This window comes from Syngnathus typhle, linkage group LG12 (genome assembly GCF_033458585.1).
Source record: "Syngnathus typhle isolate RoL2023-S1 ecotype Sweden linkage group LG12, RoL_Styp_1.0, whole genome shotgun sequence".
Taxonomy (NCBI): Eukaryota; Metazoa; Chordata; class Actinopteri; order Syngnathiformes; family Syngnathidae; genus Syngnathus; species Syngnathus typhle.
The window spans coordinates 12,863,701-12,886,841 of record NC_083749.1 but is presented as its reverse complement, the minus strand read 5'-3'; the positions used below and the strand labels follow the sequence as shown (position 1 = coordinate 12,886,841).

The following is a 23,141-nucleotide window of genomic DNA, read 5'->3' as shown; positions in this document are numbered from 1 at the left end:
GAAAACCCACGCGGGCACGGGGAGAACATGCAAAATCCACACAGGGAGGGCCGGAAGTGGAATCGAAGCCACCGAACAGTGACTTGTACTCCGGAGTGACTTATAGTCTGGAAAATACGGTACGTATTTTGAACAATTACGTCACAGTCTTTGGAGCGAGACTGCTAAACAAGGTAATGAGTGTGGCCAAACGGCTTCGCATACAGTGCCTTGCGAAAGTATTTGGCCCCCTTGAACCTTTCAACATTTTGCGACATTTCAGGCTTCAAACATAAAGATATAAAAGTTTAATTTTTTGTCAAGAATCAACAACAAGTGGGACACAATCGTGAAGTGGAACAAATTTGATTGGATAATTTAAAAATTTTTAACAAATAAAAAACTGAAAAGTGGGGCGTGCAATATTATTCGTCCCCTTTACTTTCAGTGCAGCAAACTCACTCCAGAAGTTCAGTGAGGAAAAAGATTTCCCAAGCTTTAAACATCTCAAGGAGCACTGTATTATGTTATATTGAAAATGGAAGGAGTATCAGACCATTTGTTCTCATTTGCATTGAAAGAGACCGCACTAACAACTTACTCTCAGATGATTCTTAGAACAGGGGTAAAAGAGAGACCTGTGTTTAGGGCAGTGCTTCTCAAATAGTGGGGTGCGCCCCCCTTGGGGGGCGCCGTGCTATACCTGGGGGGGCGTGTGTGACCCTGGGGAACAGGCTTTTTTTTTTGCAGTACTAGAATAAAGTGTAATTGCGCATCTTCCCAGCAGGGGGCAGTGGCGCTCTCATTGTTACTTCTGTGACGTTTGAGACAGTGCAACATTTTACGACTTACAAGACAAGTTAGGATAGTCACGGTGGGGAGGGGGGGGCGCGAATAGTTTTCTTCTTGCTAAGGGGGGGCGTAACAAAAAATAATTGAGAAGCACTGGTTTAGGGACAGAATTGATAACACTAAGACGGTTTGGTCATGGACCCCAATTTTTTTCGGCACATTTTAAATGGATGATATTGCAGAAATTTTAGTGTGAAAAGACAAGAGGCAGTTTCTACTTTTGTCTACGCAACGCTGTGTTGTTTACTCCTTTTCTCCTTCCATGTTCCTCAATAACGTGGCGCTTCAAAACTCCCGTCAACCCATTGTCCATCTCAAAGAGACCGTAGCAATAACTTAAAGGTTGTACATTATAGCACAATGGAACCAACCCACCGGAAGTAAGCAGGGGCAGGTAAAGACTTCTTATAATTTTTAATATTTATATCGTATTAATTCTCACCCAGAACAATGACATCATTCCCCAAATGCAAACACGTGTATCTTATTACTTGTTTCAAAGTCAAAAGTCAAAGTCAGCTTTATTGTCAATCTCTTCACATGTCAAGACACACAAAGAAACCGAAATTACGTTTTCTCTATCCCACGATGACGAGACATATTACACGATAGACATACAAGTAAACGACACAATATAAAAACAAGAAGGCACAAACAATAAATAATAAGAGTGAAGAATAAATAATAAATAAACAGATAACACAATAAATAAGAGGAGCAAAACGGAGCCAGTGTGCATACAGCAGACAGTAAGCACAGCGCAAAAGTACAGGACGCTGCGCAGAAAGGGGAAGCGAGTTCAGGATCCTAACAGCCGGGAGTATGAAGCTGTTGTTGAGTCTGGTGGTGCGGGAGCGCAGGCTCCTATACCTCCTCCCAGAGGGCAGAAGATCAAACAAAGAGTGAGCGGAGTGACTCACATCACACACAACCGTGGTCGCCTTGTGGGTGAGATGGGAGATGTAAATGTCTTTCAAGGAGGGGAGTGAAGCACCAATAATCTTACCAGCCGTGTTCACTATGCGCTGCAGGGCCTTCAAGTTGTAGTCAGTGCAGCCGCCACCCCAAACAGCAATACAGCTGGAGAGGACGCTCTCAATGGTGCCACGGTAAAACGTAGTCATGACGGCCGGAGTGTTGGTGGACCAGGAGAGATCCTCACTGATGTGCACCCCCAGGAACCTGGTGCTTCTCACTCTCTCCACCACAGCACCGTCGACGGTCAGCGGCAGGTGTTGGGTGTGACCCTTCCGGAAGTCAACAACAATCTCCTTGGTCTTGTCGACGTTCAGCAGGAGGTTGTTGTCCCTGCACCACGTGGTCAGAAGGTCAACCTCCAGCCTGTATTGAGTCTCGTCTCCCTCGGTGATGAGACCCACCAGAGTCGTGTCGTCAGCAAACTTCACTATGCGGTTGTCGCTGTGGGTTGCAGTGCAGTCATGCGTCAGGAGGGTGAAGAGTAGCGGACTGAGCACGCAGCCTTGGGGGGCCCCTGTGCTCAGTGTGATGCTGGCGGAGATTTTGTCGCCAACACGTACCACCTGTGGCAATTTCCCGATACACTAGTATGCATTGTTCTGAATTATTTTCCCCCTTTCCAGGACTTTCTAAATAACGTGCTTTCCGGGATAACGTGATTCCCAAAATCTGCACCCCAAAGTCCGCGTAAAATCAAGGTTTACCTGTATTTAATTGCCTATCCTTAACTGATGAAGGCGTGAGAGATCAAGTCTGAAGTTCATTGATGTCATGTTTTTTTTTTCTTCCAGCAACTGGAGATCATCACACCTTTTCAACTATACTTCAATCCAGATTTGATCCTAAGGAATTACCAAGTGAGTAAGCAAACTTGAGTGTCAATCTTGGTTTAATATCAGGAAACATAAAATGTGGAACTTGCCTCAAATGTTAGTTACTGTCTTTCCGCAGCTAATAAAATGTTGGGTCAGTGTTGTCACAATGCCAAAATTTTTACTTACTTCGATACTATAACTGCATACCTCAATACCGGTACCAAAACAATACCATGGCAAAAACATACTACATCTGTAAAAATCAACGAAATAGTGGCTGACAGCTAAGCATCTTAAAATGTATTTTTTTTGCATTAAAAAAAAATACAATAAAAATGCTCATTTGAATCTTTCACCCCTCCGTGAGTCGTCACCTTACCGTAGTGGAGGGGTTTGCGTGTCCCAATGATCCTAGGAGCCATGTTGTCTGGGGCTTCATGCCCTTGGTAGGGTCACCCATGGTAAAAGGGTCCTAGGTGAGGGACCAGTCAAAGCACGGCTCAAAAAGCCTCTGATGATGAAAAAGATATATGGACTCAGATTTCCCTCGCCCGGACATGGATCACCGGGGCCCCCCTCTGGAGACAGGCCTGGAGGTGGGGCTCGAAGGAGAGCGTCTGGTCGCCGAAAAGGAAACGTTAAAGTTAAAGTCCCAATGATCATCACACACACATATGGGTGTGGTGAAATTTGTCCTCTGCATTTAACCCATCCCCATGTGATTTTGATCCATCCGCCGGGGGAGAGGGGAGCAGTGACCAGCAGCGGTGCCGCACTTGGGAACCATTTGGTGATCTAACCCCCCAATTCCAACCCTTAATGCCGAGTGCCAAGCAGGGAGGTAATGGGTCCCATTTTTAGTCTTTGGTATGACCTGGCCGGGGTTTGAACCCACAACCTTCCAGTCTCAGGGCGGACACTCTACCACTAGGCCACTGAGCTGGTAGTGGGTCCCCCTTTCCATTGGCTCACCACCTGTGGGGTGCATTGTGAGCTGGGCAGCGGCCAAAGGCAGGGACCTTGGCGGTCTGATCCCCGGCTGCAGAAGCTGCCTCTTGGGACATGGAAAGTCACCTTTCTGTTTGGAAAGGAGCCCGAGCTGGTGTGCGAGGCAGAAAGGTTCCTGTGAGTGTCAGTTTCAGTTCAATTTGAATTTCAAAGGTTAGATGTTGTATAGTTCTTGTCACACGCTTATCTTAAAACACTGTATACAGCTGTTGCACATACCCTTTTGAAGGTGGAGGTAGAATGTCCAAAATGGAGCCATGCAGGCCAAGGGAGAGAGGCAATGGCAGGCGGGCAAAGGTGGTAGGCCAAGCAAGGAAAGGGGGGAGGGGGAATGCCAGGCAGGCAAACAGGTGGCACACAGGTACCACCAAATTGTTTGTAATCCAACTAAGGTTTCAACATAAAGGGTTCTAAGAAGTAAACTAAAGTTTGTTTTCTAAATTTCAAGTTCCAAAAATTACAAGCTTGGAGCAGACTAGAAGTAGCTTGAAACGGCCTTTTAGCGGGAAAAAACTACGTCACTACAATCTTCCTTCTTTGTCTAACTGAGACTGACTACCAAGTGGGAGCAGCCTATTTCCCTGATCAGGTGACCAAAGGCTTTGTCAAATAAAAGTCCATGGCCCAAGGCCAGCGAATCTTAAACAAAAATAAGAATTTAAGCTAAGGAAACTAAATTGGCTCCAACATATCCGGCCCCTTATAGCTACCACGTGTGGCTATAACAAAAAATTCACAATTTTCAAAAAATAAACAATGTTAATTTCTTAATTCTAATTTTAAGTTTTACTTCCAATTATACTACAAATTTGTGCAAGTATCAGTGTATGAATGTGGTGCAAATGTAAGTCAAGTCAAAGTCTGCTTTATTGTCAATCCCTTCATATGTCAAGACACACAAAGAAACCGAAATTCCGTTTCCTCTATCCCACGGTGACGAGACATAGTACACGATAGACATACAAGGAGACGACACAAAATAAAAACAAGAAGGCACAAACAATAAATAGTAAATAATAAGCACATGCGCAGTCTTTGTTCAATGTTGGTTGTTGGCTTTTACCAACAGGTAGATCTTGCTGATGGGCCGTAAGAGCTGGTTGGTTCTAGTTTGCAATCTCACAGAACGAACAAGGCCCTTGGAATCTGCTATGGCTTCGATTACTCTTCCAGTCGCCCATGAGCCTCGCGGTGCTGTAGGATCAGCTATCACAACAATTTCCCCCACACCAAAGTTGGGCCTGATGCGGGACCATTTGGATCGTTCTTGCATGAGTGGAACATACTGTGTTTGCTGCCACCGCCTTCAGGCATACAAGTCTTCCTGTTTGAATGTTCCTGGTGGAAGCACGGGCTGGACCTTTAGCTGCAGTAGGTGATTAGGGTCACTGGAAACGGTTGTCAAAGGACCGCTGTTCAGGATGGATTCAACCACATCACTGAGCAAGGCTGCTCTCTCGGACAAGAAAATTTGATCACATTACCCCAATACTAGCCAACTTACATTGGCTCCCGGTCCATTTAAGATGTGACTTCAAGGTTCTTCTATTAACCTATAAATCGCTGCATGGCTTAGCGCCTTCATATCTCGTCGACCTAGTTGTTCCTTATGTTCCGTCTCGTAACCTTCGTTCGCAAAACGCTACCCTTTTAGCGACACCGAGGGCCAAGAAAATGTCTGCAGGCTCTATAGCATTTTCTATTCGGGCTCCAGAGCTTTGGAATGCCCTACCAATGGATATTAGAACTGCTACCTCAGTAGAAACATTTAAGACACGTTTAAAGACACATTTCTATGACATGGCCTTTAACTAACCTGTAGTGGCCGATTCGGCTGGAGTTTGTTTTCTCTCCCTCTCCACCCCCTCCCTCCCCCCTCCCCGGCCGGGGAGGTGGTTAGGTGGCACCCATGCTGACAGCGGCTATCTGGATTCTCGTGGGCCAATTCAGGATGGGGGAACTGCAGCTCAACCTCCTCGAAGACACTGCCAGGACAATTGAGGGCTCCTTCGGCAGCCCTCTGCTATGACATGGACATCCACTTTTTACTTAATTGATTTTCATGTTGTATCATTTGTGCCCTCTCTGCATCCATTTCAACCTAGTGATCCTGAAAGGGGGATCCTTCCATCTGTGGTCCCTTCTCAAGGTTTCTCATTTTCCCCTGCTAGGGGTTTTTAAGTTTTTCCTTGCCCTTTTGGGAGCTTAAGATCAGGGGATGCTTTGAGAATAATTGTCAATTTCTGTCTATGTGAAGCCCTTTGAGACTGCTTGTGATTTAGGGCTATACAAATAAACTTGACTTGACTTGACTTGACTTGTTACTAAACCTTCATCATCCAAAGACTGCTGGTTTGTGATGGAGGATAATATCCTTTTCACCATTCTTATTATCCGCTCCCAGATGCCTCCATGGTGTGCACCGGCTGGAGGATTGAACGTCCACTTGACACGTTTCTGGATAAGACTACGCTCAATTTGATCCATGTTCCTTCGTTTCAGTGCTTCCCCTAGCTCCTTTTCAGCAGAGATGAAATTAGTTCCATTGTCCGACCTTAATTCTTTCACTTGGCCTCTTCTGGCTATGAAGCGCCTAAACGCATTCACGCAAGAGTCTGTATCCATTGAGTGTGCTACTTCCAAATGGACTGCTCTAGTAGTCAGGCAAGTAAATCGCACGCCATAATGTTTTTCCATGCCACGCCCTCTTCTCACCTCTATTGGTCCAAAGTAATCCACTCCAACATGTGAGAATGGAGGGAGGTCAGGATTCAAATGATCAATTGGCAGATCGGCCATCTTTTGTCCACCTGCACGTGCAAAGTTCCGCCTGACACAATTGTTCACAATTTCCCATGCAAGAGAATTTGCACAAGGAATCCAATATTTTTGCCTTAAACTTGCCAAGATGTGATTTCTGCCACAATGGCCAACTTGCTGATGAATGTGTTGAAGCAGAAGCTCTGAAACGTGATGCCTTTTAGGCAAGATAGCTGGATGTTTCGGTACCTCTGGCATAGCCATCCTGCTCAGGCGACCACCAACCCTCAATAAGCCATGGTCAAGGACTGGGTCCAGTCTGAAGATGGAGCTTTTCCAGTTGACATTCCTTCCGTTGTGCAAGCATGCCATCTCCTGTGGAAATCCTTGATTTTGGCAGACCTTCACAATGGCTTCTTCTGCCTCTTCCAGGTCTTGAACAGAGAGTGTCTTAGGGCCAGCCATGTCTGCCTTTAAGGCCCCCTTTCTTTTGAGAACACATTGTGTGAGCAAACTCTTCAGCTTCAGGAACCAGGCAACGGCTCTTGATTGATTGATTGATTGATTGAATATTTATTGATCCCCAGGGGTGGGGAAATTCAGGCCCCAGCAGTATTCATACCACAGAGTGGGTATACAAAAGACACACAGATGGCATGAGCGCAACTCAATAGGCTCTCATAAGGCTGCCACACAACGGCGCCACAAAGAAAGCCAGAAAGTGCTCAAGATAAAAGCCATCAAAGCAAAACAAAGCTAAAAGACAAAGGAAAAAAAATAACTGTGGCCAACCAGCACCCCTCAATACAAGAGAACACCCCAAAACACACAAAATAGCCTCCACGGGGTCCATAGACAGGTGTAACGGCAGTCCAGTTCAACGGCGCCCAATGGACCGTGGTCGTGAATCGGTGAAAAACATCACAAAGCAGGCAACTCTTCTGAGTTTATTCCAAATGGAGAAGTAATTCAGCAACACACTAGTTGGATCATGGTGACTAGCTAACGTGGCATGTACTTGAACTTCTCTTCTCAACTCTGAGTCATCTGGAGGAATAGCAAGGTCGACAGGTACGTTGGGCCAGTGCTAGGTTAAGTCTTTCAAGAATTTGGGACCATTGATCCAGTTGTTGCTTTTCAGAAAGTCTGCAGTGTTTAATCCGCGTGACGCATAGTCTGCTGGGTTCAATTTTCCAGGAATATGTTTCCACTGTGATACATCAGACCTACTTCTGAATGCATTTACATGATTCGCAACGAACGTGTGAAATCGTCTATTGTCATTCTTTATATATTTCAACACAGTCGTACTGTCTGTCCAAAACACGGATGGTTCCAGGTCCATTTTTAATTCATCTACAAGCATCCGTTCTACACGAACTGCTAGCACTGCAGCAGTCAGCTCCAGATGTGGGGTTGTCATAAATTTTCACGGTGCCACTCTTGATTTCCCCATCACAAACTTCACATGTACCTGCTCCTTACTGCTGACCAACCTCAGATACGTCGCCATATCCTACTTCACTTGCATCGCAAAAGTGGTGCAATTCTGCATGTTCAACTTTTCCAAAGTTCTTTGGTTTGAAACTGCGGGTAATGTTGAAGGCTGTGAGAGTCCTAAGGCTATGCAGCCAACGTTTCCAGGATTGTGCACGAGTGTTCGGTATGTCTTCGTCCCAGGTAAGGTTCAGCCCGCAAAGTTCCTGCAGCAGATGTTTTGCTGGAGAAGTCACTGGGGCAAGAAATCCTAGCGGGTCATAGATTGAACTAACCGTGGACAGGATGCCTCGCCTGGTGCATGGTTGTCCAGGTCTAGGTCCAAGTCCTTCACTCCCTTAGCCATTTCGCATTCAGTAATGTGGACCAGGATGTTTCGGCTGTTACTGGACCACTTGGTGAGATTGAAACCTAGTGCTGCGCACAGAGCTTTCAACTCCTTGCACAGTTGAATGGCATCGGTCTCTGTATCCACGGACTTCAGCAAATCATCAACATAAAAGTTGTTGAGGACTGTGTTCACTGCTTCAGCTGAAAAGCTGCCTTTGTTATCCTCCGCTGTCCTCTTTAAGGCATAACTGGCACAACTGGCTGATGATGTTGCTCCGAAGATATGCACTGTCATCCTGTATTCCATGAGAGGCTGAGACGTGTTTCCATCCTCCCACCACAACAAGCGCAAAAGGTCAACATGCTCTGGTGGTATCTTCACCTGATAATACATCTTCTCTACATCTGCCAGTATGCCACATTCCCATGACAGAAACGTAGCAGGACACCAATTAAGGAGTTTGTAAGATTTGGGCCCTTCAAGAGTTCATTGTTGAGAGATGTTCCTTGGTAAGATGCGGACCAATCAAAAACCACTCGCAAGTTTCCTTTTTTGGGATGACGTACTCTATGTACCAGCCTTTGCCATTCTGTATTGACTCTTCCTGTTTGGGTACGAGTTCAGCATGTCCACATTTCAACATGGTGTTCATGAACAATGCGTATTCTTCCCTAAAAATAGTGTTCCTTCCAAACTTGCGCTTCAAAGGCTCAGCCCGGTGCTCTGCCATCATACGGTTGTTGGGTATTCTGGGATGTCCTTTAGATGGCAACGGCAATTGATAGTGTCCATCTTGTACTTTGAGGTGTTCATTATGTTTAGAAATCTCAGATCCTCTTTCTTCCTTTTCATATGCACTCTCTGGAATGTCTAAGTTGAGTTGCTGCACCAGAAGGGCACGTACAATTTCCACAGAAACCCGATTGGTGTAAACATATGGCTTGCCTTGCTTACTCGGACTTGTGTGCTCATCATGGAGGAGACCACTGACAACCCAGCCCAGCAGGGCTTTGGTTGCAAAAGGCCCATTGCCGTTGCTATTAATCACCCTCCATGGCTTCATGTGTTTGGGCACATTTGTTCCAATCAAGAGATTGATGTCAGCATCAATGGTAGGCAGAAATACATCCTTCAAGTGTGGCCATTTCTTCAAATCCTTCTGCTTTGGTATGTGGTCTTTGCTGACTGGAATTTCTTTCTGTATGTAAACATTGGGCAATCCATAGAAAAATTTCCCTTCCAGACTGCTTACTTCTAAGCCGCTGACGACGATGCTATCGGTGGGTTTTTCTTGGCCCATAGTTCGCAAAAGGATCCTGTGATTTCTTCCTCTTGCATTTAGTCGTCGTCGGTGACTCTCAGTGCAAAATGTGGCAGAGCTGCCTGGATCAAGCAATGCATACGTCTGGACAACATGGTTGGACTTACTCAGCTTCACTTGAACGGGTACAATGGCTAATGTGCAGTGATCGTCACTAGATCCAATGCTTCCATTTTCCAGTGAGACCAATCCACTATTTATTGCCATTTCAGATCCACTGGGGTTCCCCTTGTGGTCTGTGATTCCATCAGCTTTCCTTTGAATATGCAGTATGACTGGATGCCTTTTAGAACACACAGAACAAGGCGCCGTTTACAATCTTTGCTCAACTGGCCCTTTACCAAACAGCCAAAACAGACACCTTTTCTCTTCAGTATTTCAACACGTTCTTCATGTGTCTTAGAGAGCAACTCTTTACATGAAGTCAATGAGTGTGTTTCATTACAAATTGCACAACTGCTTGTAACAGGAGACTTGTTATTAGCAGATTGTTGCTTGGGGACATCATTTTTGGCAGAGGCGGAAGTATTTGCCACAGCAGTTACAAAACTACCTTTGCTTTTAAATGGAAGCTTGGGATCTGATGTGGGTTTAGGTTGCAAGAACTTCTTTGTGGAAAGTGGCTGTTGGATGTCACCAAAAAGAGGATCTTGCATGATCCTGGCATGTCTTTCAATAAAGATAGCCAGGTCAAAAAATGTAGCCTTGGTTTGTCTCTGCTCCATGATGTCAAATGCTCTTGACTGCCATCTTTCCCTCAACTTAATAGGAAGCTTTGAGAAAGAAGCCTCAGGTTAGAGGGTAGACTAAGCTCCTCCATATCTTACAGACTTCGAGACAGGTTGCGGCATGCTCGAAGGAAGAGTGCATAACTGTACAATGCCTTTCCGTCTTCTGCCTTAATGGTGCTCCAGTTCATGGCTTTCTCCGTGTACGCATTAGTGAGCTTTATCTTGTCACCATAATGGTACTTCAGCAATCGTTTAGCCTCTGCATACCCATTACCAGCACTCATATGCAAACAGCTTCTCACCAGTTCTTTTGATTGGCCAGAAGTGTTTTGCTCCAGGTAATACAGGCGGTCTTGATTACTTATGGCCTTATTTTCAATTCCATGCACAAATGCTTGGATAAAAGGCCTAAAGTTCAAAGGTTCCCCATCAAAAACAGATATATCCTTAGTGGGAAGCAACGATAACCGCTGTTGCTGCATAAAGAGGTTTGCAATGTCACTTAAACCGCTATTTGTAATTGGCTGTGCAGAGTGTGAGGTTAGATTAGCTGCTGCAGTCATGAGGGCAGGGGTGGCTACGACCACAGTGGGAGCAGAGGTAGCTGCTACTATATTGGGAGTGGAAGCAGCAGCTGTAGGAATGGAAGGGGCTGCTACACCGGCTGTTATGGAGGTGGCAGCTGTAGTCTGAGGTTGCTTAGAAGGTAATTGGTAGGGGAATTAGGTTTGTCTTTGTGCTGAAAGCATGTGCTGTCTTGGGGACAGTATGTATATTTGCATATTCAATTGAAATCTCCGGTTCTATATAAGTTTATTTTACATTTTTTCCATGTGCCTCCAGGTAAGAAGTCATGCTATCCATGGGTTCTGATGGACAAACAGAGCCTCCTTTTATTTCTATTTGTTTTTCATAATTCTCCAAAACTTTCACTTTAGCGTTTGACGCAGCAATGTCAATTTCAATGGCGCTCTGTTCTATTTCACCTTGCAGTTGCATCCTTTGCAGCTCAAGAGCGTGATTTTTCTTAAGCCCAGCAGCACGTTCCAGAAGAGCTGCCTTTTCTGCTTCAACCTTTACACGAGCTGATGCCAGTGATGAGGCCCCTGATTTAGAAGAACTCTCTGACTTTCTGGATGTATTAGAAGCACTGTCCATAGGGGTGATAACAGGTAATGTCTGAGACAGACTGCCTTTGAATGTCTGTGCACTTTCAAGAAAATAAGACTTCTTTTTTGGTTCATACCATTGGACATGATCGTCTTGCCTTTCATAACCAGCCAACATGTCTTGCACCAACACATGAGCTTTGTCAAATTCATCCAGTGCATTAATAAGATCTTTAATGCCTTTGTCCATATCAGCAAGGCTGGCATTATCCATAAACTGCTTTAACTCATTTTGTTTTCTTGTGCAAAAACTCAGTTTTCCCTTTCGGGTTGCAATGTGCTGCCTCAACAGCTGTTCAGCCATGATTTGACCATTAACATCATCTGTGTGAGAATCAGCAACTTCAACTTCAGGTGACTCAGACCGAGACATCTTCAAACAACTTCGAAAATAGTGATGATAACACCGGAAATTCCATTTCAATGCAAGGATGTGTTCCAAAATCCAGTATATTCAAGTGTGTGGCTACACACAATTCAAATAAATCCACATTCCACTGTCAAACAAATCCTATTTCAAGTTGAGTTTCCATGTTTTAAGCACTTCATGATAGTTTTTTACTTAATGTGAGTGTCAGTGTCAGTTCAATTTAAATCTCAAAGGTTAGATCAGGGGTGGGCAAACTACGGCCCGCGGGCCACATACGGCCCGTTGGGCTTTTTAATCCGGCCCGCCGAACTTGTCCAAATTATAGTAAAAACCTCCTTAATTTTCCCCTTTCCCTGCAATACCCACGTTCCCCAAAAGATGGCGCACTTAAAACACATTGACCGTTGTTGGAGTGTCGCGTGTTTCTCTTTATTTCACTTTAATTTTCACTTCGTTTCATGTCACCATTTGAGCCCTTCTGTGAAAATGAGTGGACCAAAGAGAAGGAAAGTGGACAGTGAATGCCGAGTTTTTAATAAGGAGTGGACAACAAAATACTTCTTCACCGAAGTCCGATCAACGGCTGTATGTCTGATATGCCGAGAAGCTGTTGCGGTTTTCAAAGAGTACAATATCAGCCGTCACTTTGCCACGAAGCATACAAACTATGCTAGCAAGCAGTCAACACAAGAACGGGCGGCTACTGCTCAAAGGTTGGCAGCTAATTTACATAGTCAACAGAACTTTTTTCACAGGAAAACTACAATTCAAGAGTCAAGTACCAAGGCTAGTTATTTGCTGGCATTCAAATTAGCAAAGGCTAGCAAGCCTTTCTCCGAAGGCGAGTTTTTGAAAGAGTGCATGGTAGAGACAGCAGGTCTCTTGTGTCCGGAAAGCAAAGCCAAGTTTGAAAAAATCAGTTTAGCACGCAGGACAGTGACTCGCCGCGTGGAACTGATTGACGCAGATATAGTGAGCGAGTTAAACAAAAAGGCAGAGTCCTTTAAGTTATATTCACTAGCACTGGATGATAGTAACGACATAAAAGACACTGCTCAGCTCCTAATTTTTATACGAGGGATTAACGACAGTTTTGAGATAACGGAGGAGCTTTTGAGCATGGAATCACTGAAAGGGAAAACGCGAGGAGAGGACTTATATGAACAGGTGTCAGCTGTCATCGAGAGAATGAAGCTACCTTGGAGTAAACTTGCTAATGTCACTACGGATGGATCGCCAAATTTAACTGGAAAAAACGTCGGGCTGCTGAAAAGAATCCAGGATAAAGTGAAAGAAGAAAACCCTGACCAGGATGTTATTTTTCTTCACTGCATCATTCATCAGGAGTCTCTGTGTAAGTCTGTATTGCAGCTTAATCACGTCGTGGATCCAGTTGTAAAACTTGTTAACTTTATACGAGCAAGGGGACTTAATCATCGTCAGTTCATTACGTTCCTGGAAGAAACTGATGCGGATCACCAGGACCTACTTTACCACTCTCGCGTCCGCTGGTTAAGTTTGGGGAAAGTGTTTCAACGAATCTGGGAGCTCAAAGAGGAGATTCACTCATTTTTGTTGTTAATGGGAAAACCCGACGAATTCCCCGAGCTGAGCGACACAAACTGGCTTTGTGACTTTGCATTTGCTGTGGACATATTTTCACACATGAATGAGCTGAACGTGAAGCTACAGGGGAAAGATCAGTTTGTGCACGACATGTACACAAATGTGAGAGCCTTCAAATCCAAGCTGGGGTTATTCTCCAGGCAAATGTCAAACAAATCTTTCGCACATTTCCCCACACTAGCCGTGCAGAAAGAGGCCGCCCGCAATGCGAAGAAATACTGCAAATCACTGGACGACCTGCACAGAGAATTTTGCCGTCGGTTCTGTGATTTTGAAAAAATTGACAAGTCACTTCAACTGGTGTCCTGTCCCCTGTCACAAGACCCCGAATCAGCACCGCAGGAGCTGCAATTGGAACTGATCGATCTTCAGTCTGACTCCGTCTCAAAGGAGAAGTTCAAGTCTCTTAAACTGGATGACTTTTATGCTTCACTTAACGAGACCATGTTTCCAAACCTTCGAAAGACTGCACAGAAGATGCTGGTGTTGTTTGGCTCGACCTACGTGTGTGAGCAGACGTTTAGCGTCATGAAAATCAACAAAGCTCATCACAGATCCAAGTTAACAGACCAACACCTCAGATCTGTCCTGAGAATTGCCACAACAAAACTAACTCCAGACTTTGATGCACTGGCAAAAAATGGAGACCAACAGCACTGTTCCCACTGAAATTGGTGAGTTTTTCTGCTGTGTTATGAAAAACGAGTTTGCAGAGTTTGATTTTGCGGAGTTTAACACAAGTAGATTTTATTGAGCTTGAGTATATCGTTGTGTAATAATATGTTTTGAATGTTGAAAGTGATAATAAATGTTGATTTATTTAACTTTGCACCTTCGATTGAAACTTATTAAAAACAGATGCAATCTTGATAAATCACAGTGCGTATGCTATTTTAATCTATTTACATTTTCTCCTCCCAGTATCATGCAAAATAGTATGTAAACGCTATGTCTTGCATATTGCTTGAGACAAACTTATTAACTGATAAGGGCTATTTTAATATTTGAAAGATAGTTAATAAATTGGGTTGTAGTGTTCTTACTGTGCTATGAGGTTTGCATACACTACATGTAATGCTTTAGTATATCCGGCCCAAACACTCCATCCAAATGCTCCTGGCCCGGCCCCCCAGTCAAATTTTAGAACCCAATGTGGCCCGCGAGCCAAAAAGTTTGCCCACCCCTGGGTTAGATGTTGTATAGTTCTTGTCAAACGCTTATCTTAAAACACTGTATAGCTGTTGCTCATACCCTTTTGAAGGTGGAGGTAGAATCTCCAAAATGGAGGCATGCAGGCCGCGGGAGAGAGGCAATGGCAGGCAGGCAAAGGCGGTAGGCCAAGCAAGGAAAGGGAGGAGGGGGAATGGCAGGCAGGCAAACAGGTGGCACACAGGTACAAATCCAAATTGTTTGTAATCCAACTAAGGTTTAAACATAAAGGGTTCCAAGAAGTAAACTAAAGTTTGTTTTCTAAATTCCAAGTTTCAAGTTCCAAAAATTACAAGCTTGGAGCAGACTAGAAGTAGCTTGAAACAACTTTTTAGCGGTAAAAAACTATGTTACTACTATCTTCCTTCTTTGTCTAACTGAGACTGACAACCAAGTGGGAGCAGCCTATTTCCCTGATCAGCTGACTGATCAGGTGACCAAAGGCTTTGTCAAATAAAAGTCCATGGCCCAAGGCCAGCGAATCTTAAACAAAAATAAGAATTTAAGCTAAGGAAACTAAATTGGCTCCAACAGTTCCGACTAGACATAGTCGGACTTGCCTCCACACACAGTTTGGGTTCTGGTACAAGCCGTCTCGAGAGGGCCTGGACTCTCTTTCACGTTGTAGTTGCCCACAGTGAGAGGCGTCGAGCAGGTGTGGGTATACTTATTGCCCCCCAGCTGGGCGCCTGCACATTGGGGTTCGCCCCAATGAACAAGAGGGTAGCCTCCCTCCGCCTTTGGGTGGCGGCACGGGTCCTGACTGTTGTTTGTGTCTATGCACCAAACAGCAGCTCAGAGTACCCACCCTTTTTGGAGTCCCATTTAAGAAGTGCTGGAGAGCGCTCCTTCTGGGGACTCCATTCTACTGGGTGACTTCAATGCTCACGTAGGCAATGACAGTGAGACCTGGAAGCGCGTGATTGAGAGGAACTGCCCCCCCTGATCTGAACCCGAGCGGTGTTCTATTGGAATTCTGTGCTCGACATGGATTGTCAATAATGAACATCATGTTCAAGCATAAGGGTGTCCATGTGTGCACTTGGCACCAGGACACCCTAGGCCGCAGTTTGATGATCGACTTTGTAGTCGTGTCATCGGATTTGTGGCCGCATGTTTTGGACACTCGGGTGAAGAGAGGGGCGGAGCTGTCAACCGATCACCACCTGGTGGTGGGTTGGCTCTGATGGTGGGGGAAGATGCCGGTCCGACCTAGCAGGCCCAAACGTACTGTGAGGGTCTGCTGGGAACGTCTGGCAGAATCCCCTGTCAGGAAGATCTTCAACTCCCACCAGAGCTTTCCCCACATCCTGGAGGAGGTGGCGGACATTGAGTCCGAGTGGAACATGTTCCGCGCCTCCCTTGTTGAGGCAGCCGACCGGAGCTGTGGCCGTAAGGTCCTTGGTGCCTGTCGTGGCGGCAATCCCCGAACCCGGTGATAGACACCGGTGGTAAGTGTTTTTGTTCCTTCATTGCTGCACTTTATATATTTATCTTATTTATCTTATCTTATTTCATATTTATATAGAAATGTCACTTTTTATCCAGCCGAAATGTCATTCCTTTGTTGAGAGCCGTATGCAACGTAATTTCGTTTTGTGTGCACTGAGTGTTTACAAAATGACAATAAAGTCTGTCTAAGGGATGCCGTCAAGCTGAAGAAGGAGTCTTATCAGGCCGTTTTGGCCTGAGGGGCTTTGGAGGCTGCTAACAGGTACCGGATGGTCAAGCAGAACGCGGCTTCGGCGGTTGCTGACGCAAAAACCCAGGCATTGGAGGAGTTTGGCGAGGCCATGGAGAGTGACTTCTGGAGGCTTTGAGAAAATTCTGGTCCACCATCTGGCGTCTCAGGAGGGGGAAGCAGTGCACCGTCAACACTGTTTACAGTGGAGATGGCATGCTGCTGACCTCAACTCGGGATGTCATAAGTCAGTGGGGAGAATACTTCGAAGACCTTCTCAATTCCACTTACACGCCTTCCATTGTGGAAGGCCCCAGGGGTGGATGAGATCCGCCCGGAGTTCTTAAAGGCTCTGGATGTTGTGGGGCTGTCATGGCTGACACGCCTCTACAACATTGCGTGGACATCGGGGACAGTGCCTCTGGATTGGCAGACTGGGGTGGTGGTTCCCCTCTTTAAGAAGGGGAACCGGAAGGTGTGTTCCATTTACAGGGGAATCACACTCCTCAGCCTCCCTGGTAAGGTCTATTCAGAGGTGCTGGAGGGGAGGGTCCGTCGGGAGGTTGAACCTTGGATTCAGTGTGACTTTCGTCCTGGCCGTGGAACAGTGGACCAGCTCTACACTCTCGGCAGGATCCTCGAGGCGGCATGGGAGTTCGTTCAACCAGTCCACATGTGTTTTGTGGACTTGGAGAAGGCGTTCGACCGTGTTCCTCGGGAGGTTCTGTGGAGGGTGCTTCGGGAGTACGGGGTGCCGAGCCAACTGATAAGGGGGGTTCGGTCCCTGTATCACCGATTCCAAAGTTTGGTCCGCGTTTCCGGCAGTAAGTCAGAATCGTTCCCAGTGAGGGTTGGACTCCGCCAAGGCTGCCCTTTGTCACCGATTCTGCTCATAATTATTATGGACAGAATTTCTAGGCGCAGTCGAGGCATTGAGGGTGTCCGGTTTGGGGACCTCAGCATAGCGTCTCTGCTTTTTGCAGACGTCGTGGTGCTGTTGACTTCTTCAAGCCGTGATCTCCAGCTCTCACTGGAGCAGTTCGCAGCCGAGTGTGAAACAGTCGGGATGAGGGTCAGCACCTCCAAATTAGAGTCCATGGTCCTCGGTCGGAAAAGTGTGGAATGCCCTCTCCGGATTGGGGATGAGATCCTGCCCCAAGTGGAGGAGCAAGTATCTTGGGGTCTTGTTCACGAGTGAGGGCAGGATGGAGCGTGAGATCGACAGGCGGATCGGTGCAGCGTCTGCAGTAATGCGGACTCTGTACCGGTCCGTCGTGGTGAAGAGAGAGCTGAGCCAAAAGCCAAAGCTCTCAATTTACCGGTCGATTTACGCTCCTACCCTCACCTATGGTCACGATCTATGGGTCGTGACCGAAAGAACGAGATCCCTGATACAAGCGGCCAAAATGAGTTTCCTCTGCAGGGTGTCCGGGCTCTCCCTTAGAGATAAGGTGAGAAGCTCGGTCATCCGGGAGAGACTCTGAGTAGAGGCACTGCTCCTCCACGTTGAGAGGAGCCAGATGAGGGGGCTCATATCAATTCATATCATCAAGGACAAACGATTATTTGGTGTTTACATTCTGAGACGTACATGCGCAACTCGCCCCTGCGTGTGGTGGAGATCCAGGCCATATTTAACAGGCAGTGTTGTGCCTGAACGTGTTCATTGAACAAAAGTTCATATTTTGTACCCGGGCTGTGGACTCTGACTCGGACTCGGGGACTCGGACTCGGTCGGACTCGGTCATTTTTGCCGGACTCGGTGCTGATTTTGACCAAGTCCACCGAGTCCGAAAATACGTTCCATTTTATTTTCATCATGCTGCTGAGAATACTGTCCACAGCCTTGCTTGCTTGTTATGAAGACAAATTTAGTTGTTGCGTGCGCGCCCGCGCCTGCCAGCCTGCGTGCACGTACAAGACCCACAATGCCCCGCGCGCAGCCAAGCTGGAAGAACCAGCCGCGGTTCTCCCCTGCCGCGGGAGAGCGCACACCTTATTTGGAAAGCGAAAAACCAATGTCGTGCGGCGTCAGCACTATGTTGTTTTCAATAAAAACATGAAGAACTCATGTTTGCGTCAGTCAATTTAAATTTTTATAAAGGATTATTCTCATTTGATGTCTTTCAATTTATACGCGTTCTGCCATTGAAGCGGGGTGCATTCAAAGACCATAGTGCTGACGCTGTACGACATCGGTTTTTCGCTTTCCAAATAAGGCGTGCGCGCTACCGCGGCAGGGGGAACAAGATTAGAGTGGTTAGAGTGTCCGCCCTGAGACTGGAAGGTTGTGGGTTCAAACCCCGGCCGGGTCATACCAAAGACTGTAAAAATGGGACCCATTGCCTCCCTGCTTGGTACTCAGCATTAAGGGTTGGAATTGGGGGTTAGAAGGAGTGGAGCTCTTTACAAGCCCTAGGCTTCGTCTCCCTCCTTGCACAGTTATTGATATAAGAATATGTGCTAAACAATAAACTAAAACTAAACTAAAGATCTCACGGGGGAACCAAATCAAGCACAACACCGGGAGCAGCGAGAGAACAATGTTTTGCCTCTAGATTTGGGGGGGAAACGGAGCGTAAGTTATGATCAATGCGGCCACGTTGAGTTGCACTTAGGCTAATGTTTACATTATGTACCAATGTCAAGGACGATTATGTCACCCAGCTTATATCATTGATGTGTTTTGATAGTTGTGGGGTCGTCACTAATTTTTTGTTTAGATAAATGTCTGAGCTATAATGGTGTAATTAATGATTAAAACTTGAAAGTATCTGTTTATTGTATTCGTTTATATGTTTAATAAAGACCAAGCCATCACAACATCACTGTTGTAATTATTTAGATTTTGATCTAAATTAGCCTTGATTAAAGACTAAGCAGTCACATGAATTAACAGAAAAAATGGACAGCCGGACTCGGACTCGGACTCCTGGTCAAGAGGCCGGACTCGGACTCGGTGCAAAAATCCGACCGAGTCCACAGCCCTGTTTTGTACGAACGTGAACTGAACAACACGTCCAACTCGAAGCAAATTGATTGGCGGAGGAAAAGAACTAGAAACTTTTCATCTTTCCAAAGTGTCTGTCGCTATGAGGCAGCCATTAAAGCTATTCACTGCCTCACGAAATGCCTCCAGTGATGCTTGTGAAGGTCTCACCAAATCTTGGATCAACAGCGTCATGTCGTCCTTTAGTGAAATAAGTTTTTTATCCAGTTCAGCAACAAGTGAACTCATGGAGAGAGCATCCGGGGAGACTACTGAAGAGACATTAGCTTCGGAAATACTCGTAGCCATTTTAGCTTGTTTGCTATCATTCAAAGCTATACTGGCCTGAATGTCCGGACAAGTCGATGTGGCGTTTACTTTGGCCTTGGAACCCTTAGAAATAGGGTGAGAAGCTTGATCAACCAGGAGAGAACTCAAAAACGAACAGCTGCTTGTGCATGTTAAAGTCAGTCAGCTTTATTGGCAATCTCTCCACATGTCACAACACACAAAGAGACCGAAATTACGTTTTCTCTATCGCACGGTGACGAGACATATTACACGATAGACATACAAGTAAGCGACACAATATAAAAACAAGAAGGCAAAAATTCAAACAATAAATAGTAAGAGTGATGAATAAATAATAACAAGCATAGCGCAAAAGTACAGGACGCTACGCAGAACGGGGAAGCGAGTTCAGGATCCTAACAGCCTGGGGTATGAAGCTGTTGTTGAGTCTGGTGGTGCGGGAGCGCAGGCTCCTGTACCTCTTCCCAGAGGGGAGAAGATCGAACAAAGAGTGAGCAGGGTGACTCACATCACTCACAATCGCGGTCGCCTTGCGGGTGAGATGGGAGATGTAAATGTCTTTCAAGGAAGGGAGTGAAGCACCAATGATCTTACCAGCCGTCTTCACTATGCGCTGCAGGGCCTTCAAGTTGTAGTCAGTGCAGCTGCCACCCCAAACAGCAATACAGCTGGAGAGGACGCTCTCAATGGTGCCACGGTAAAACGTAGTCATGACGGCCGGAGGAGCGCTCGCCTGAGTTTCCGCAGGAAGTACAGGGCCTTCTTTGCCAGTGATGCGGTGTTGGTGGACCAGGAGAGATCCTCACTGATGTGCACCCCCAGGAACCTGGCGCTCCCCACTCTCTCCACCACAGCATCGTCGATGGTCAGCGGCAGGTGTTGGGTGTGACCCTTCCGGAAGTCAACAACAATCTCCTTGGTCTTGTCGACGTTCAGCAGGAGGTTGTTGTCCCTGCACCACGTGGCCAGAAGGTCAACCTCCAGCCTGTACTGAGTCTTGTCTCCCTTGGCGATGAGACCCACCAGAGTCGTGTCGTCAGCAAACTTCACTACGCGGTTGTCGCTGTAGGTTGCAGCGCAGTCATCCGTCAGGAGGGTGAAGAGCAGCGGACTGAGCACGCAGCCTTGGGGGGCCCCCATGCTCAGCGTGATGCTGGCGGAGATTTTGTCGCCCACACATACCACCTGTGGCCTCTGACAGAGGAAGTCCAGTAGCCAGTTGCAGAGGTAGGTACTGAGGCCCAGCTTGTCAAGTTTGCTGATGAGACGTTGTGGCACAATGGTGTTGAAGGCAGAACTGAAGTCCACAAACAGCAATCTCACATACGAGTCCCTCCTCTCCAGGTGGGTGAGGGCCGAGTGGAGGGCAGAGCAGATGGCATCCTCAGAGGACCGCTTGGCTCGGTACGCAAACTGGAAGGGGTCAATGGTGGGGGGGAGAACGGAATAGATGTGCTCCATGACAAGCCGCTCAAAGCACTTCATGATGATGGGCGTAAGTGCCACGGGGCGGTAGTCATTGAAGCAGGACGGAGCAGGTTTCTTCGGCACAGGTACGATGGTGGCAGCTTTGAAACACAACGGGACGATGGCCTGCTGCAGGGAAGTGTTAAAGATGTCTGTGAAGACATCCGTCAGCTCACCAGCGCAGTCCTTCAGCGCTCGACCCGGGATGTTGTCAGGGCCCGCCGCCTTACGGATGTTGATAGCGGCAAGCGCCCTCCTCACGCTGTTGGCGGAGAGGCACAGGGGCAGCTCGTGTGAAGGGGGAGTGGCCTTCAGCGGGCAAGTGCTGTTCTGACCGTCGAAGCGAGCAAAGAAGCGGTCAAGGTCATTGAGCAGACGGACGTCCCCTTCACAGCTCTGCGGTGCGGGCTTGTAGTCCGTGATGGTCTGAATGCCCTGCCAAAGGCTCCGTGCGTCCCTGCTGTCCTTGAAGTGGGCGGTCATTTTGCAAGAGAACGCCCTCTTTGCTTCCTTGATGCCCCGGGACAGGTCGGCCCTCGCAGTCCTCAAGCCAGCCTCATCCCCCGCTCTAAAGGCTTTGTCCCTGGCCCTCAGCAGCCTGAAGACAGCCCCCGTCAGCCATGGCTTCCGGTTAGCCCGAGTGACGATGGACTTTGAGTGAGTCACATTATCAATGCACTTCCTGATGTAGAAGGAAACAGAGTCAGTATACTCCTCAATGTCTGTCCGATCGTCGCAAGTGGCAGCCCTCCTAAACATGTCCCAGTCAGTAGAGCCAAAGCAGTCACGAAGCGCATCAGAGGAGCCAGATGAGGTGGCTCGGCTATCTGACTAAGATGGTGTGGTGTTACGGGCAGGAGCTCCTGGGGACAACCCCAGACGAGTGAGAGAGGCTATCTTCTGGCTGGCTTGGGAACTTCTTGGGATCCCCCAGGGTGAGCTGAAGAAGAGGAGGCTGGGGAAAGGTCTGGCAGCACCGAACACGGTCAGCAGCAGGCAGGCAGTGAGCTACTTCACTGTGTGGCCAGCTGGGCGACGCGGCTGGGAGGTCCTCCTGGCTGCTTCACCAGCAGTGGCTGGCTAACGCGGTTGGTTGGTGGTGAGTTCTGAGCTGTCTGGCTGCGACACAGAGCCCCATGTTTGGCTGGAAAGAATCTGAAATCGTTCTGCTAATCTTGTCCTTTTAGATGTCGGAAGCCAATCCTGCCCTTGAAGGCATAGGGCAGGGGTGGACAAACTTTTTGGCTTGCGGGCCGTATTGGGTTCTAAATTTTGACCGGGGGGCCGATCCAGGAGCAGATGGATGTAGTGTTTGTGTGAAGTAATATAAATGACATGTAAGGGTCATTACATAAAAGATTTTTACTTTTAGTAGATACTAAAGCATGGATATTAAAAAACAGCTTTTTGAAAACAAATGCATTTATTAACAGCATTAAAAAATATTTCACTAAAAAACTACTATCAGTGATTCTTATTAAATACGACACTGTTATGATGAATAACATTTTCCATCACTTCAGCGCCTACAGGTCAGATTTATGAAATATGTTTATCTAATGAGGCGAAATCACATCCAACGGCAAACATTCTGACTTGAAGAATCAGTGAAAGAATACATCTAAATAAAGTAATAAAGAAATCAATAGTATTGTTGGTTTCCCTTTTTTGCTAGTGCCTCATAGTCTGGAGTAAAATTTGTTGTGGTAATTCTTAGGATAGAGCCGAGGTGTCGGTCCGTTAACCTAGATCTGTGACGGGCTTTGTTGACGTTCATGTGGCTGAACGTCTTCTCACACACGTAGGTCGAGCCAAATTGTCCACTCTTTTTTAACATTCGGCACTCAGTGTGCACCTTTCTTTTCTTCGGGCCACTCATTTTAATGGAAAGATTCCAGGGGAAGGTTTGTGGGTGGCATTAGCGTAAAACTGCATCTGAAAACTCAGCGCGCGAATTACGAGAATATTGACGTCACAGCCGACACTCGACATTCGGCACTGATAGATGAAATTACTACGTACTACTGAGTACTACTTTCATCACAG

At 46.7% G+C, this 23,141-nt stretch overlaps 1 protein-coding gene across 3 annotated transcripts in view; it reads left to right on the top strand.

Annotated features, from left to right (window-relative positions):
- Positions 1 to 23,141, top strand: part of derl2 (derlin 2) — a 78,470-nt gene that overhangs the window by 35,787 nt on the left and 19,542 nt on the right. For all 3 annotated transcript variants that reach the window (XM_061292618.1, XM_061292614.1, XM_061292615.1), the window contains exon 2: positions 2,601 to 2,666. In XM_061292618.1, the coding sequence (XP_061148602.1) occupies positions 2,601 to 2,666 (66 nt within the window). The remainder of the gene's footprint in view (positions 1 to 2,600; positions 2,667 to 23,141) is intronic.